Consider the following 18975-nt stretch of genomic DNA (forward strand, 5'->3'; position numbering starts at 1 on the left):
GGTTTCAGTAATAGCAGGGGCAGTGCTGCAGGGAAGGAGTGAGGGGCGGTGTCTAGGTACAGAAAAAGCAGATATCAAGTCCCAATCTAGTCCTGGTTTTGGACTTGGCATCTCATAGTAGGGTGGGATTGATAGTGTTTGATCCTGCCCATTGAAATTAGTACTGCATGTCCCATAATGCTACACGGTTATCAGAAATCCAAGACGGTTCCAAAATTTCCAGTCTGTAATTCGTAACTTGGCATCTCTGTTTACTGCAACGTTTCTTTTCACCAGGATCTAGATGAAGGGGAAGGAGGCGTGGCTGAGGAAGTGGGCAGGTGGGGACTCTGCTTTCCCTACCAGGAAGGAAGGGAGGCAGAGGAAGGTTGGCCTTTTAATGCTGGTAGGTTTACATCTGACCTTTACCAAGGGATGTCCTGTACTCAAGGGATGTGTTCCTTGCTGCCTGCCTCAGGAGAACCGGGTGAGCAGAGAGGCTGAGCTAAATTCTGTAGAGAGTCATAAAACATATCCTGTCTGAGGAATGTCAGGGAGTATCCTGTGGTTGAAGAAATGAGCAATACGTTCCCTCCCAGACTCTCAAGAAAATTAAGAAGCAGTTCCTTGAACTCAACTATCAACATCGGGAAATTAATCAAGTCCAGTTGGAATAGAAAATATTCTGTTCAATATATATCTTCTAGAATTTCCTAAATTAAAAGGCGGAATTATATCCCAACTCTCTCCAATGAAGGTACACATACCAAATGTCATTCTCTGCCTGCCTACTCTGAATCACCCCTTTACCATACCGCATCATCTCCCACTGGTGGATCACTGAGACCCCACAAACAGCTCTGTCAGCGCACCTTACTCCTGCCCTGCACTGCCACTGCTATTCCAGTACTGAAACCTCCACACACAGCTCTGCCAGTGCAATACACTCCTGTCCTGAAGCACCCCCTATTAAAGTAGAGACACCCCCCCCACCCAGAGCCCTCCCAGTGCACCTCACTCATGCTCTGCACCACCACGTTTTTTCAGTACTGAGATTCCCATATAGCTGTACCAGTGCACCTCATTCCTGCCTTGCACGACCCCTGCTATTCCAACACTGAGACTCCCCACAGACACACACACACACACACACACAGAGCTTTGCCATGTCCCTCACTCCTGCCCTGCAGCACACCCTATTCTAGTACTGAGACACACAGCTCTGCCAATGTCCCTTATTCCTGCCCTGCACTACCCCCTTCTGCTCCCACTTTCTTCCAGTGCACCTCACTCCCGCCTTGCACCGCCCCTACTATTCCACCACTGAGACCTTCCCACAACTCTACCAGTGCCCCTCACTCCTGCCCTACTCCACCTCCTGTTATTCCAGTACTGTGATCCCCACACACAGCTCTGCCAATGCCCCTCAATCTTGCACTGCACCACCCCCCACTGCCCTTAATTTTCTTCCAGTGCCCCTCACTCCTTCTCTGCACTACCCCCTGATGCCCCGTACCCATTCTTTGCCAGTGCACCTCACTCCTGCCCTTGGTATTACATCACTGAGACCCCCTTTTTGCACACACAGTTCTACAAGTACACCTCACTGATGCCCTGCACCACTATGTTATTCTAGTACTGAGACCCCCCCCCTCCCACACAGAGCTCTACCAGGGCACTGAACCCCTCCAACCCTCACTCCTACCCTGCACCAACCCATCCTGCCCCTCATTCTCTGTCAGTGCACCTCGCTCCTCTCTTGCCCCCTGCTGCCCCCCCCATTCTGTGCCAGTGCACCTCACGCCTGCCCTTGGTATTACATCATTAATCCCCCCTTTTGCACCACCATGTTCTACCAGGGCACTGAACCCCCCCCCATGACCCTCATTCCTGCCCTGCACCACCCCCTGCTCACCCTCACTCCTGCCCTGCTGTCCCCCATTCTCTGCCAGTGCACCTCATGCCTGCCCTTGGTATTACATCATTAACCCCTCCCCCTTTTGCACACACAGCTCTACAAGTGCACCTCACTGATGCCCTGCACCACCATGTTCTACCAGGGCACTGAACCCCCCCTGACCCTCACTCCTGCCCTGCACTACCCCCTTCTGCCTCCCACTTTCTGCCAGTGCACCTCACTCCCTCCTTGCAACTCCCCTACTATTCCATCACTGAGACCTTCCCACAACTCTACCAGTGCCCCTCACTCCTGCCCTACACCTCCTGTTATTCCAGTACTGTGATCCCCACACACAGCTCTGCCAATGTCCCTTATTCCTGCCCTGCACTACCCCTTCTGCCTCCCACTTTCTGCCAGTGCACCTCACTCCTGCCCTTGGTATTACATCACTGAGACCCCCCTTTTGCACACATAGCTCTACAAGTACACCTCACTGATGCCCTGCACCACCATGTTCTACCAGGGCATTGAATCCCCCCCCCCTCCGATCCTAACTCCTACCCTGCACCACCCCCTGCTATCCCCCATTTTTTTTTAATCTCATTTTTGAGGCGCTTCACTTCTGGCAGTGACCTTTAGCGAATTGAACACACAGGCGTTTGTTGTTACACTTATTCTTTGCGGTATATCTTATACCTTATTTACCATGGACCCCTGACGAAGGTGTACTGTCCGAAACATGGACCGTGTCGGGTCGCTTGGTTGGTAAAAAGGTTTTTATATTACTGCATTTTAATTTGGTACAATAAATCCTGCCTGCATCTTGTACATTGCCTGCAGTTTCTGTTGGTTTTTCCGTTTTGGTGATTTTTTACTGCAGCTTCAGTTGGATTTTTCTGTTGTTGCTCTTCGTCCCCCATTTTCTGCCAGTGCACCTCACGCGCCTGCCCTGCAGCAGTTTCCCAAGGCAGATGTAGAGTAGCCCCTTGGCAATCATGTTTTCAGGATAGCCACAATGAATATGCATGAAAGAAATACTGGAATTAATACAAGACGTCAATTCATTTTTTTCGTTTACCGCACAGCAGACTTGGAACGCCCTTCCAATATTTTTAAGGGAAGAACAGGAACTTGGAAAATTTAAAAGTAACTTAAAAACATTTATCTTCAAGGATGCCTTTGAAAACTAATTTTAATATCCCATAGTTTTAATAAATTTCATCTTATAATGTTATATTGTTATTTTGTTTATCTTCTGTATCTTTCCCTTATTGTTTCTATTTTTCTTTATTGAATTGTATTTCACTCCCCCTTTACCCAATGTTATGAGTATGTTAAGTTAAATTTTAATCCCTTGTCATTATTTAAATTTTGCTTTTTATTGTATTTTATTGTATTGTTTCCCTTTAAATGTAATTTTTAAACTGTTCATCGCTTATTAGTATGATTAAGCGATTAATTAAAAAAAACTATTAAACTTGAAACTTGCAAATGTGCATATAACGGAGGCAGTGTATGCAAATCAACTGGGTTTTTTATTTCCTATTCATTGTGCTGTCCTGAAAACCTGACTGGCATGGGAAACACTGCCCTACTATTGCTATGGCAGCACTGCCAATGCCCCAGTCCCTGTGCTGTGCTGCTGACGCATCCGCTTTACACCGAACCGGATCCTCAGCGGCGCACGCACACAAGACGGCGCCGGCCGCTCAGCGACGTCATCGCGCGACTGCGTCCCCGGGGAAGGCCCTCTCGCTGTTGAGGTCTCTGATTGGGCGTCGCAGCGGCCAATCGGCGTCCCCCCCCCCCCCAACGGCATTGGCCTGCTTCCTTGTCGATCGGCGGCCACGGCGCGTCGTGATTGGCCGCCGGCTGCGGGAGCGCCGAGGGGGCGACTTCCGGCCGGTTGCCAGTTTGGCCCTGGACGCGGGGCGTGAGGAGGGAGGCCGCGCGGGGCCATGGAGCCCAAGAGCAAGGGTCGCCTGCTGCTCTCCAGCAGCCTGGACGCCAAGGATGAGCTCGAGGAGGTAGCGGCGCTGGCTCCGTGAACACGGGGCGAGGAGCACCCCTCTCCCCCCCCGCCCCGGGCCCAGATTAACCCATGCATGCCCCCCCCCCTCGCGCCTCCCAGCAACCTGTCTCAGGCCCCCTCCTCCCAGCACTAGGCCCTGGGTGCAGGGAGCTGGCTTGGCTGCAAATCTGATCTAAAATCTTGCTTCTCTGTTGCACCTTTGCTTAGCCCCCCCCCCTTCCCCTCCCCAGTTTTGCCTGGTAAGATGGTTTCATCAAAGTGTACCGTTGTTGCAATATTTATTTATTTATTTATTTTTTAAATTGCTGCACATGTTTATTGCATTGGCTGAATTTCTTCCAAAAAAGTAGTCAATAAATCCTGGCAAAATACATAAATAGTAAAGAGCAAATGAATAAAACAGATAGAAACAGAAAATGAACAAGTATTAACCCCCCCCCCCCCCCAACTAGCAAAAGTAAAGAAAAAAGTGAAGGGATGGCAACTAAAGCTGGGAGTCTCAGTTTTGATTAAAACTGAATCAACAACTGAAATTTGCAATACGGTTTCAAACAAAAACAACCCCCCCCTGACCCCCTGCAATCACACTCCCCCCCCCCATACCCTTAATCCTCCTGGTGGTCTAGTGAGTCTTCAGGGTAAGAGCGATTCCCATTCGCTCTTGCCCCTGTTGGTTCCATAGCCAAAACAGCGGCTGGATCTTCCCGCAGCAGCCTCCCTGCACCACCCCATGTCACGGTAGGTCTGATGGCCATTTTGAGTATTAGCTCTTTCCAATACTCAAAATGGCCTTTGGGACCTACTGCAGAAGTCTTGGTAGCCATTTTGGCTGCGGAACTGGTGGGTGCAAGAGTGGTTGAGGCTGAGGCTTGCTCTTGCCCTGAAGACCCAATAGTCTACCAGGAGGTTTAAAGATAGGCTTGGAGAGCTTCTGCAGATGGATGGGTGGGGGTGGCACGGGAGAGAGAGTGAAACCAGGGGCAGGGGTAGGTATGGGGCAGAGAATGATCATGGGAGGGGGGGGAAGGGGATCAGTTTCTGCTGAAAGTCGAGCTCAAATTTCAGGTTGGTTTCGGTGCCAAAATATATTCTATTTATTGTACCTCACTGACAATGGTCAGCCCATCTCTTTTGTAAACCGCATAGAACCGAAAGGCTTTTGCGGTATATAAATAAAAATTTATGTTATGTTACGAGGGTCATTTCATAAATAATGCACACTATTTTATTTTTAATTTACATGTTTTTTTGGGGGGGTTTTTTGAAGTATTTATTTTCAATATAGTCTCCCTGCTTTGCAATGACCGAGTCCCAACGTCCAGGAAGCTTCATTATTCCATCCAAGACATCGTTTTTGTTCATTTGCCAAATGACTTGGGTACTGGTGGAAGAAAGCTCTTTCAGAGATGCAAAACGATGTCCATGCATAGGTTGTTTTAACTTTGGAAAAAGGGCGAAGTCTGGTGGACTCATGTCTGGAATGTAGGGAGCATGAGATAACACTAGACTTTGACTTTTTCCAAAGTTGAAACCACCTACGTGTAGACATCGTTTTGCATCTCTGGAAGAGCTTTCTTTCGCCGGTACCCGAGCCATTCGGCAACTGAACTAAAACGGTGTCTTGGATGGAATAATGAAGCTTCCCAGACGTTGGGACTCAGTCATTGCAAAGCAGGGAGGCTATATTGAAGGATTGTAAATAAATACTTGAAAACAACAAACAAACATGTAAATTAAAAAAATAGTGTGCATGATTTATGAAATGACGCTTGAATGTGGAGGTGGCTATGCAGTCTGCTGGGAATTTGTAAGGTTTGTTGAAGATAAAGAGATTGGAATTTCCCTGTTACGATGACCTCAGGTTTAACTTTAGAGGCCATCTGGGATGCAGGAATAGGCCTCTAGTGCTCCTTGGGGCTGAAAAACAGAAGCTGTCATGGCGCCTAGAAGCAATTGTTATCTTCAGTTTTGAAATCTAATGGAATTTTGGAAAATAAATATGGATTGTATCATAGAAATTGGAGCCCCAAGGTGTAACTGCACAAGAAATAGTATGAATCCTTGGATAAAGTGGTTTGACGTCAGAATTTCTAATAAGCCTTTGGAAAATTGATTTCATGCATTTTTGTCTTATGATATGTTTAAGAAATACCTCGTTGAGATCTGTAAGGTCCCAGATACATCCATCCTTCTGATCTCCAAAATCTATTGTCTTTCCCAGGGGGAAAATGTTCTCAAGTTCAGCTATCTGGAGTGTCTATGGACTGTCTGGATTTAGCTAATTTCCTTTATTTTTTTGCAGACTAACTATAGCGCTTTTTGCTGTCAGAGCAGGACAAAGCGATGTACATTCTAGAACAAATCCATAAAAGAAAGGGAATGGGACTTGTATATCGCTTTTTTGTGGTTATATATTCAAAGTATTTATTTTGGAGGATTAAGTGAATTGCCCAGAGTTACAAAGTGCAGCGCTGGGATTCAGTCCTACAACCTCAGGGTGCTGAGGTGGCAGCTTACCACTACTTCAGTGTATCACAAACTGTGCGCCTCCTGAGATTTCTGGTGTGCCGCAACACACTGGCGAGGAGAAGAGTCGTCCACGCTGGCTGCCTGCCTACAAGACGTGCCTCTCATGGCGAGAGGCCCTTCCTTTAGGAAGTCAGCTGGCGTGGACGACTCTCCTCCTGGCCAGCGTCTCTCCTCTTCCCCCTGCACCTCCCGGATCCCTGTAACGGCAGAGTCACGGCAAGACGGGCCTCCGTGCGTGCGCAGACGTTGACACGATGACATCACGCACGTGTGGGACATCATTGCATTGACTTCCGGGTGCCTTCTGGCCAGGGCACTACATTTCGTGTGCCGCCGGCGGGAATAGTTTGCAGGTCATTAGGAATTATAAAATCAATAGGAAAACAACAATAAATGTGGTTCAGATGAGAGGAGCCTGGATCTCCTGTGTTTATCCCACATATTAGAAATTTAGAAAATTGTTGAAGACTCAACTTTTTGATAGGCTGGTATCTTAATGCATTCTGCTTCATTTTTTCAATCAAGTTCCTTATATTCAACTTGATGCATTTTATCTGTTCTATGTATTACTTCTTTCCCTGCCATGCCGGTATTTTCTGCATTATATTGTAAATGCTTTCTGTCTTTATTACATTACATTACATTATATTAGTGATTTCTATTTCGCCAATAACTTGCGGTTCAAGGCGGATTACAAAAGAAGTTATCTGGCCATTTCCAGAGGAATTGAAGAGTAGAGCGAGTTGCTTCAGAGAATTGGGATGAGTCTTGCGGTGTTAGTTTGTCTTCAAGGATGTCTTGAATAGGATATTTTTTATTTCTTTTCTTATTTATTTATGCATAGAGTGGTCTCACAATGGAAGTTGAACAGAATGAGGTCAAAGCTAGTCATCTTGTTATCTTATTATTATATCTTTTACTGTGCATTTTAATTAGATACTGGTTACTTCCCCCCTTTTATGAAGCTGTGTTAGGGTTTTTTTTTATCGCTGGCCTCAGTGGTAAAAGCTCCAACGCTCATAGAATTCCAGAGCTTTTACCATCGTGGCCAGTGATAAAAAACCCTAATGCCCAGTTCAGGAACCCCCAGTGTAATGTCATTTATCTGTTTTTAAGTCCATTATTCTAATTTGTATTTTATCTGTATCCCACGTATTAGCTCACCTTGTTGTGAACCGCCTAGAACTTTTTCGGTATGGCGGTATATAAGAATAAAATTATGATTATATCTTTTGAATTGTATCACTACAGTACTCCCCCGAAATTCGCGGGGCTTATGTTCTCGGAGTGACCGCGAAAAGTAAAAAAACGCGAAAAGTGGTTGTGGTACAAAAATGCCCTCCCCACTCTGTTTTTGGCGGCTGCCATTGGTCGCCATCGGCTGGAAGGCTCCATCGCGCGTGTACGCGCTACTACTGCAACTGCCACTGATCTGTTTCTCCCCCCCCCCAATCTTCCTTGCAGCGGCCACGGCACGAGGGGTGGTGGTGGGGAGGCAGATGAGCACCAGGCACCGGCCCTGGGAACCGTGTCCTCCGTGTTCACCTGAGCGCCGGCCCTTCTTGAAACCAGCAGGATGAAGAAGAAATAAAACCCACGAATGACTGGGGGAGCGAATTCTGGACTGTGAATTTGCGGGGGAGTACTGTATTTTTAATAATAATAATAACAATTTATTCTTATATACCGCCATACCAAAAAAAGTTCTAGGCGGTTCACAACAAACTGGGCAAGTACATAAAATACAAATGAAATACAACAGATTGAAATAAAAGAAACTTAACAATAATGAGTGGAATGCATTTACAATATAATGCAGATAAAATACATTAAAAAATAAAGTTAATGCTGATAAAATATCAGCTTAACAGGCAAAAGAAATGCATAAAATACGAATAAAATATCAGCTGAATCTAAACTAATTAACAGTTTAAAAAAGAATGCAGTTAAAAAACTAACCTAACCGGCAAAGTTGATGCAAGTAATACAGATAAAAATACATCAAATAGAACTAAAAAGACTTCTAAAAAAATAGCAGTGTGTTAAGAGATACCAACCTATGAAAAAGTTGTGTCTTTAGCAATTTTCTAAAATCAAAATAGGAAGAGACCTCTAGAATGATTTTTCCAAGCCATGAATTCAGTTTAACGGAGGGTATTTCAGGCACCCACAACCCTATGTGAGAAAAGTTTTCCTGAGTGGACTACTCTGCAAACTCACTTCATGTCTTCTAGTTCTACTGGTTCTCCATCTCTGAAAAAGATTTGTTTGTGCACTTCAGGGTTCGCAGTTTCGATTATCCGCAATTTTTTTTTTTTTTTGGGGGGAAGCATAGTTTAGGGCCTTCCCGCCTCCCTACAGGACTTAAAATGTCTAGTAGCGCTATAGATTACTCCTTACCTGGCGGTCTAGCGGGCTTTCGGGGCAGGAGCGATCTTCCTACGCTCCTGCCCTGTGTAGATCGCCAATAGGAAATGGCTGTCGTGAGCTCCCATTGTGGTCTTGAGCTCCTGCCCCGAAAACCCGCTAGACCACCAGGTAAGGCCGGCATGCCGGGGGTAAGGCAGGCGGGAGTGGGTCAGAGCTGGACGTGAAGTTATTTGCGGTTTTTCACACTTCGCGGTCCGACTCTGCCCCTATCCCCCGTGAATACCAAGGGAGAAGTGTAGTATATCAATCCCTTTCTAGTATTTAAACATCTGTGTCATATCTTCTTTTTTAGTCTAGGGTTTATATATTCAGGTCTTCCAGTCTCTTCTCGTATGTCTTTTGGCACAAAATCCATACTATTTTTGTTGCTTTCCTCTGAATCTCTTCAAGTCTTTTTATGTCCTTGGAAGAGATGGCTTCCAGGACTCAACACAGTATTCCCAGTGGAGTCTCATGAGCAGCCTTTACAGGGGCATCAACACCTCCTTTTTTTCTGCTGGTTATGCCTTTCTCTATGCGCTGGCTACAGCCACCGCCTTATCACGAGTTGCCACAGATTGAACACTTCTAAAACTGCTGCTGTGCTTTTTACATCTTTTTCAGCAACTCTTTCTATACTCCCTTTTTTACATAGGGTTACAATTCCACTGACATAATAATTATCTCAGCTTTGGTGCTCACATCTCGTTCCAAAAATATTATACTTTGAGGCAGATTCACTTGGCTTGTTCCCTTTTTGATACGAAGGCCTTTAGGCTCTTAGTCCAGTGGTCCACAGAAATTTCCTGCCAGTCCACAGGACCAGCACGTGTATCAGAACCAAAACAGTGTTCTTCAACCGCCAGTCCACGGTGCGATCGATGCAACGTTATCTTCGAGCCAGCTTCCTCTTCCTCACTGATTCAGTGTACAAAGCCATGGGCAGTGGCTCCTACACGCGTCCTGTGTATGAACCAGAAGCCTTCTGTCTGATGTCGCAACGTTAGAGGGAAGGCTTCCAGATGAGGCGAGGGACGCGCAAGGAGCCGCTGCCTGCAGCTTTGTGCACTGCATCAGCGAGGAAGAGGGAGCCGGCCTGAATATAACACCGAGGGCGGCATAAAATGGCTAGGCGGGAGCAGGCCAGAAGGTAAGGCATAGCATGGAGGGAGGGAGACAACAAAGGTAGGGGGAATGATTTTATTTTTGTATTTTGTGATTGAATAATGTAAATTTTGAGAATTTACATCTGCAGTCAGTGTGCTTTGTATAGTTTAATTTTGTGGTTAGCCATTATGTGTTGTTAATAAAATTATATTGTGTGTATCTATGAAAAATGAATAGAAAAAATAATGTTACAATTAGTACTATTATGGGGGCGGGGTCTGGGGTGGGGATTGGGTAGAAATGGGCGGGGTCTGGCCCTCGACTTAGCCCAGTGTTCTTCAACTGCCGGTCCACGGACCGATGCCGGCCCACAGAATAATTCTTTTATTTCTGCCGGTCCATAGGTGTAAAAAGGTTGAAGAACACTGTTCTAGTCCATTCTTTGGTGGTCCACGTTTGGATTATTGCAGTTCTCTCCTTCAAGGTTTATCTCTATACCAGATAAGATGATTTCACCTTGTTCAGAATACCGCGATGAAACAGATCCATGAGGCCAAATCATTTGATAGGGTTTCTGAATTGTGGCTCCCTTTTGTATAGCTTTTACAATTTTGATCCTGGTTTATTAGATTCCACGCAGTGGCCTCCTCTCTTTCTTGTTCAGTTTTCTCATCCCTCTTGCTCTCTGTTCCGCTGCCCAGCGTTTCCTTGTTACTCCCACTTTTTTGCAAGTTTGTTCACATTCCGCTAGAACAGTGGCCTCAAACTCCAACCCTTTGCAGGTCCACATTTTGGATTTGTAGGTACTTGGACAGCCTCAGAAAAAAATAGTTAACGTCTTGTTAAAGAAATGACAATTTTGCATGAGATAAAACTCTTTATAAATCTTTCCTTTTGGCTCAGTCTTAATAATAATATTGTCATTTATAGCTAAAGAGACATATGATCAAGAAACTGTTTTAGTTTACTTTTGTGATTATGATAAACATACCAAGGGCCTGAAAATAGTATCTGGTGGGCCACGAGTTTGAGACCACTGAGTTAAGGGGAACAGTTAATCTGCTGGCTGGGTTGGAGGGCAGAGGGGAGAACAGGACAATCAAGCCATTGTGACATCACTGATGAGGCTGGCTCTTATTGGTGGAATGAGGCATTATGACATCACAATCTCAAAGGCAAACAGGATGTCATGGTTACATTTAAGCCAGTGGTCTCCAACTCAAACCCTTTGCAGGGCCACATTTTGGATGTGTAGGTACTTGAAGGGCCTCAGAAAAAAAAGTTAATGTCTTATTAAAGAAATGACAATTTTGCATGAGGTCAAACTCTTTATAGTTTATAAATCTTAGCTTTTGGCTAAGTCTTAATAATTATATTGTCATTTATAGCTAAAGAGACGTATGATCAAGAAACTGTTTTATTTTACTTCTGTGATTATGATAAACATACCGAGGGCCTCAAAATAGGACCTGGCGGGCCGCTAGTTTGAGACCACTGGGCTAGAACATTTGGCTTTAGGGTGGAATCCGCTCCCTCTCACCCTTCTCTCTGATCTTTAACTTACTTGTTTTAAGGCTAAATTCTCATCTGTTTGTAAGGAGCAGAGGAGTCGAAATCCAAGTGACTGCTGTTTGCTGAATTCTTTGGAATGACACTAACTTACATAAGAACATAAGAAGTTGCCTCCGCTGAGTCAGACCAGAGGTCCATCTCGCCCAGCGGTCCGCTCCCGCGGCGGCCCATTAGGCCCATTGCCTGAGCAATGGTCCCAGACTATCCCTATAACCTACCGCTACTCTTATCTGTACCCCTCAATTCCTTTATCCTCTAGGAACCTATCCAAACCTTCTTTGAAGCCTTGTAACGTGCTCCGGCCTATCACAGCCTCCGGAAGCGCGTTCCATGTGTCCACCACTCTCTGGGTGAAAAAGAACTTTCTGGCATTTGTTTTAAACCTGTCTCCTTTTAATTTTTCTGAGTGCCCCCTTGTACTTGTGGTTCCCCATAATCTGAAAAATCTGTCCCTGTCTACTTTTTCTATACCCTTCAGGATCTTGAAGGTTTCTATCATGTCTCCTCTAAGTCTCCGCTTTTCCAGGGAGAACAGCCCCAGCTTTTTCAGTCTGTCAGTATATGAGAGGTTTTCCATACCTCTTATCAGTTTAGTTGCTCTTCTCTGGACTCCCTCAAGTACCGCCATGTCCTTTTTGAGGTACGGCGACCAATATTGGACACAGTACTCCAGTTGCGGTCGCACCATTGCACGATACAGTGGCAGGATGACCTCCTTCGTCCTGGTCGTGATACCCTTCTTAATGATACCCAACATTTTGTTTGCTTTTCTTGAGGCTGTGGCGCACTGTGCCGACGCCTTCAAAGACGTGTCCACCATCACTCCCAGGTCTCTTTCAAGGTTACTTACCCCTAGCAGTGATCCTCCCATTTTGTAGCTGAACATCGGGTTCTTTTTCCCTACATGCATGACCTTGCATTTCCCTACATTAAAGTTCATTTGCCATTTTTTGGCCCATTTTTCTAGCGTCGTTAGGTCCCTTTGCAGATCTTCGCAGTCTTACTATCAAATGGATTGTTTTATTCCTTTCTTAACTATTTGTAAACTGCTTTGACTTATTTTACAAATTAAGCAGTATATCAAGATTGTAATAATTAATAACCAATTCTTTTCCCTCCATTTCAGAATAATTTTGCCCCCTCTGTTGGTGCCTGAGAGTTGCCTTCCTCTGCACTTTTGCTTTTCTCATGTCTGTCACTCCCTTCCTTCCCCTTAGTATTGCTCCTTGTGTGTTTTTTAAATTTATGCTTACTTATGAATATTTGATTATACAAGGGCAAATCAAAACTTAAAGGTAATTGTTAAATTCTGCTATAACTGGAACGGAGCTACTGAAAACCTCGTTAATACTAGTTTTTGTTATCGATCCTTCACTTACATTTAAGCACCAACTAAATTTGCTTATTAAAAAGTGTTTTTTCAGCCTCCGTGCTCTGAGAAGAGTGAGAGCACTTTTCCACCAACAGCACTTCTCTGTATTGGTTCAGTCAATCATTTTGTCAAGGCTGGATTACTGCAATTCAGTGTATTTGGGTCTTTCAAAGGTCAGTCTGCAGAGACTTCAATTAATACAGAACACTGCAGCTAAACTTATCTTTGGTAAGAGTAAATTTGAAATTGACATTATTTAATTTTCTATACCGTTATTTAATTTTCTATACCGTTCTCCCAGGGGAGCTCAGGGCTTTTTGAAAAAAAGATCGTATCAAGTTTTCAGCAATTGTCAATATTCCAATTCTTAGAGCAATCCTTACGGTTCACCATTGTCACCTAACTTGTTTAATATCTACGTTGCCCCTTTTGCTGATTTATTACAAAGTTTAAATGTAATATTTTACATTTATGCCGATCATTTCTCTTACCACTGAAATAAAAAATCAGATCACCTTTATCTTAAATCAGATTGAACAATGGACTATTGAATTTAAGTTGAAATTAAATACCGAAAAAACTAGATTTTTTTCTTGCTAGTCCTAATGATAAAATCATGGATAAAACTCTTTACTTAAGAGGACAAGAATATCCAATAGTTCCCTCTCTTAAAGTTCTGGGAATCACATTTGATCGGCATTTAACCCTGGTGGAACATACTGATATACTTGTTAAATGTTTTTTCGCACTATGGAAATTGCAAAAATATTTTGACCCTATCTCTTTAAGATTACTAGTACAGGATTTAATCTTGTCCATTCTCGATTACTGCAATATAATCTATCTGGGATCCTATAAAACAATCCTTGGAAGACTAAGGTTAATTCAAAATGCAGCTGTCCATTTAATCTTCGGGTTGAAAAAACAGGAACACGTCAGCCCTTATTACCGACAATTGCACTGGTTACCAATAGAAGCTAGAATACTTTTCAAATTCGCTTGCATTTGCTATAAATTGTTATCTGGATTATCTCCAGTCTATCTTTTTTCTCACTTCGAATTGTATAGTCCGATTAAGTCTTCTACTTTTCCCAATCCCAAAAAGTTTTTTGATAGAACCTTGGTCTATCAAGCAGGTAAAGTCCAAGCTTGGTTAGATGATATGATTCATAAGAATTGCCATCTCCGGATCAGACCTTCGGTCCATCAAATCTGGCGATCCGCACATTCGGAGGCCCAGCCAGGTGTACACCTGGCGTAATTTTAGTCACCTCTCGTAAGGAAATGTGCATCTAGTTTGCTTTTAAATCCTAGAACGGTGGATTCCGCAATAACCTCCTCTGGGAGAGCATTCCAGGTGTCCACCACTCGTTGCGTGAAGCAGAACAAACTGCATCCTAGTGCACTTTCAGGAAATTAGTAAAGACCTGTTTGTTCAAGAAATTTGTTACTTGATTAGTGACTACATCATAGTATTCACGCTATAATAGTATAAAACTGTATATTGTACTGTTGCTTCTCATATGTTCTGTATTTCATCACTGAATTGTTCAGTTCTCTTATTTTGTGAACCGCCTAGAACTCTTTGGGTGTTGGCGGTATAGAAAAATAAGGTTATTATTGTTAATCCAGCTGCCCTAACAGCAGGGAATGTAGCATTTTTACATAAGGATAGAATAACATAGGACAGTCGAATCCACAAACAACTCAGACTCAGAGTAGTGGTAAGGTCCAAAAAAAAGACTGGTGAACTGAAGAAATCACACACAATTCTTTATTTCTTCAATACACCATGCGCATGTTTCGGCCAAAGAGGCCTGCATCAGGAGTCTCATAAATCTGTAGATCACATCCAATGTTCATTACAACTGCAGTTGGCAAATAGTAGCGTTTGTTTTACAGCACGATACATGTTACTGTCTAATGAACATTGGATGTGATCTTTCGTACCTTATACAGGTTTATGAGACTCCTGATGCAGGCCTCTTTGGCCGAAACATGCGCTTGTCGAGTCAATATATGGTGTATTGAAGAAATAAAGAATTGTGTGTGATATCTTCAGTTCACCAGCAATGCTCCCTCTAAGGATTGGCCGGGTACGTGAAATTTTTTTCTCATGTGAGCAACAAGTTATTAAAAAATTTTTGTGTGAGCAACAAATTCCATAAACCAACAATTTTCCAGATTTTGCAAGTACAGTAAAACCTGGAATTGCAAGTACAGTGGTGCCTCGCATAAAGAACGCCTCGCACAGCGGACGCTGCACACAACGAACTTCATGTCATGATTCCTACAACGAACTTCGTTTCACACAACGACGTCGCCCGAGCTTCCACGATCGCTGCCGATGTATTGCATCCTTCCGCGCAGGCACTGCAGGCAGTCGTTAGTCACTGCGCTTAACTTAAGCACGTATCGCGGCAATCGTTCTTCATTACGAATTAAATCACGCACGCACGTATCACGGCAGTCGTCCTTTTAAGATAAACTCAATATTTTTTATATATCATGGCTTCTAAAAAAAGCAGGAAGGTGATTTCTGTTGAAATGAAACGGGAAATAATTAGAAGGAGTGAATGTGGGGTAAAACAGTGTGACCTCGTCACAGAGTTTGGCCTCAGCAAGACCACCATTTTCACCATTTTGACAAATTTATCTTTTTTTATGTCATCTTAGCATATTTTATGCTGCAGAACGAATAATTTTTTTTAACATGTATTGTTATGGGAAAACGCGTTTCACATAACGAACTTTTCGCATAACAAACTTGCTCCTGGAACGAATTAAGTTCGTTGTGTGAGGCACCACTGTAACTTGGTTTGCAAGTGTTTTGGAAGACAAGCAAAAAACATTTGATTACATTTTAACTTGATATACAAGCAAAGTCTTGCAATACAAGTACATACAGTATACACACATCACAACTGAGTCGATGGTTCTTCTCTCTCTGACGCTGCAAGAGTGTAGTGACTGTTCTAAATGAGCGAGGTCTTGCAATTCAAGTATGTATAGTATTTAGTATTAAAGTTTTTGGGTTGTGGAATGAATCGTCCGAGTTACCTTTATTTCTTATGGGGAAATTCGCTTTGATATACGATTGTTTTCAATTACAAGCATATTTTCAGTGTATTTTGTATTAAAGATTTTGGATTGTGGATTGAATCGTCCGAGTTTCCATTATTTTCTATGGGGAAATTCGCTTTGATATACGAGTGCTTTGGATTACAAGCATGCTTCTGGAACGAATTATGTGAGCGATCATGTAAGATCTATGTGCAATGCTCCTAGATTGTATGAGCGATTGCTCATGTGCTCAGCTTAGAGTGAACATAGTTCACCAGTCTTTTTTTGGACCTTTCCACTACTCTGAGTCTGAGCATTTTTACATAAAACATCAGTATCAAAACAGGATTTAACTGAATGAATCTGTCTTAATTTATAAAAGCATTTTTGTACCAGAGAGGAGATACATGACCACAAATTTAGTTGATGATCAACAGTTCCCATTACCAAGGTCTTCTGTATATTAAAGGATTAGAAAAATGAGGGGGAAGGGAGGGACTGAGGGCAGGAAGTGAAGTGGGCGATAGGGTTGGAATAAAGTGGGAGCTGGGTGACGGAGAAGGTATCATAGGAAAGGGTTTGCAATGGACGAGAGAGCAGGTGTCGACAGGGTTGGGGGAATGTTGACGGTATTTTTGCCTGTGGTGCATTAACTGCCAGATCTGCCAAGCTTTCTTTTCCCTTAGACATGGAAGGAGAAAAACAACACCAGTAAAACAGACTTTAAAGGAGCTTTCCCCTATCCCTACCCCACTCTTCAAAGTTTGTGGGGACAGCGGGAGCCGAGGTTCCCAAATTCAAAGGAAATTTGTGGGCCAAGAAGTAATTGAGGAGACACAAGAAGGAAGCTTTTCATATTGTTTTTCAGTATCCTTGCAGCAGTCCAGATTATAAGTGACTAGTGAAAAACAGCAAGCAGTGCTATAGAAGGTTAAACGTTAAAAATAATTCCCATGTTTTTTGCGATGCTTTCCATGCAAACAGGATGCAGGTGTCTTTGAAATATAACCCTTCAAAAAGAAATACGCATGCAACTCTTGGGATGAGTTTTATTCCATTTTCTGAAGGGGGAAAAGGAGATCACCTGCTTTTATCACACAGTTATAGGATATAAATTGAGCTGTAGGGAACTAGTAACTTTCCAGGGTCAATCATAGAGTCATTGGCCAGGCTGGGATTAGAATCAGAAATTGCAGCCTTACAGATTCTTTCAACACCAGCTGAAATTCAGCACAGTGGTGTCGATCCAGCTATTTAAGAACCATTATGAAATCCCAATGAAATATAAGGAAGTATGAATGACATGGTTTATTGAACAATTTTAGCATGAATTTTTTGTCAGCATTTGTACTTGCACTTTAAGGATTTCAAACACTGTGACATTTTGGGAGCTTATTTATTCCTATTACACACAATTTTTATTATTTTTTCATTTTCCTTTTTCCCCTGGTGTGAATGTTTTCTAATGATTTAAATTATATCTATGCAAAATAGGACTAAATGATGTATGGGCAGTTCTTATTTAGACTTATGTCTGGTGCAGGTCACCTATGAGCCCATAATCCCTCGTTTATATTCGAAGGGCTCATACTGATGTCCATTATTTAAAGAATTTTTCTAGCTCAAACATTCCCCCCAAAGGGATTAAGTGTGTTAGCCAATTCTTAGTTGGATTGTATTTTAACAGAACCCAGATTATCAAGGTAAGAACCTAATCTGTCAACAGAATGCAAACACAGTAGTGTATGTTCCCTCTTAGTGTGTGCAGTCTTTCTTACACTTCTCTGTATGATATGTCTTGCAGAGGTTGGAGAGGTGTGTGGCCGTGGTGACGTCACTGATTAGCGGTTTATCGGAAAGAGAAGCCAATGATGCCCTGAATGCTCATGTAAGGAATGATAAATGATGGGGGGCCCAGGCTTGTACTGCACATTTATAAAAAGTGGGGGAGAAGGGGGAATTCCTCATAGTGATTCTGCTGTCTCTCTGCAGGTCTGTAAAGGTGCACCTCAGCATGAGGAGATCTGTCTGGGACTTTTTGCTCTGATCCTCATGGAGCCTGTTCAAGCGCAGAAGGTAAAGTGGATTTGAACTATAACACAGGAATGATGCAGTGGGCGGTGTGGGGTCACAAAAGAAGCATTAGTTAGTGGTGATGCTTGTCCTCGCTGCCAGCCTGGCTTTCTTTTATCTTTATTGCTGGGTTACAGCCTTATAAATTACATGAGATGAGGCTGTAATTTTGGCTCTGGGTTTTGATAACGATACTGGTTATGACAGATCTTGGTTTGTTTTTCCTTAAAATGTGGTAGCTTCCTGGCTGCTCCAGCAGCAGTTGTACACTGTCATGCACAGGGTCTCTGATTCAGTGGCCAAATCAGACTTTCTGCCCCCACGCCTCACAGGAGGTGCTGCAGAGGCAAAGTTCATAGCCCATTGAGGATGGAAGGAGTATGGTTGTCAATTATGATGACACTTGGTTTGTTGGATTTAGTGTCCTGGTGCATGGCCTCAGGCCCAGGACCGTAGTTATAGTGACTAGCCTGAGAACAGTGGGAGGGGTGCATCCTGATAAAACAAGGGAGAAATCCCCAGAATTCCAGCACTGCAATAAGGAAAGCAGAGGAACAAATGATGTGTTCCAAAGTACAGGGTGCCCACAAAAACACTCCTTGATTTAAAATGGTTACAAAACCAAAATTTATTGGAATATTCTTTCACCTTTGAGGCTACAGTTTCATATGGTATCTACATACATACACCTGTTACTCGGCAATCATCGATGCGATAATCGAGCTCGGTCCAGACTCTCCAAAGCATATCCGCCGTGATCACTTTTATAGCTTCAGTGATGCGTTCCTGCAGATCATCCATAGTTGCGGGTATTGGAGGTAGGTAGACTCTGTCTTTCACGTACCCCCAAAGGAAAAAGTCACAAACAGTAACATCCGGTGATCTCGGGGGCCACTTGAGGAACACCTGGTCATTTTGTCGCGTTGCGTTGGTCTAAAG

At 43.5% G+C, this 18975-nt stretch overlaps 1 protein-coding gene across 3 annotated transcripts in view; it reads left to right on the plus strand.

Moving 5' to 3' along the window:
- Positions 1 to 3726: 3726 nt before the first annotated feature.
- The window catches only part of INTS3 (integrator complex subunit 3), a 132767-nt gene continuing 117518 nt past the window's right edge, over positions 3727 to 18975 (plus strand). For 2 of the 3 annotated variants that reach the window (XM_033924947.1, XM_033924949.1), the window contains exons 1-3: positions 3727 to 3906; positions 17768 to 17851; positions 17956 to 18039. In XM_033924947.1, the coding sequence (XP_033780838.1) occupies positions 3838 to 3906; positions 17768 to 17851; positions 17956 to 18039 (237 nt within the window). In that variant the 5' untranslated portion in view covers positions 3727 to 3837. Of the gene's footprint in view, positions 3907 to 14859; positions 14997 to 17767; positions 17852 to 17955; positions 18040 to 18975 lie in introns of all 3 variants that reach the window. The other variant, XM_033924948.1, reaches the window with a different exon arrangement.

Source organism: Geotrypetes seraphini, chromosome 16, assembly GCF_902459505.1.
Source record: "Geotrypetes seraphini chromosome 16, aGeoSer1.1, whole genome shotgun sequence".
Lineage (NCBI taxonomy): Eukaryota > Metazoa > Chordata > Amphibia > Gymnophiona > Dermophiidae > Geotrypetes > Geotrypetes seraphini.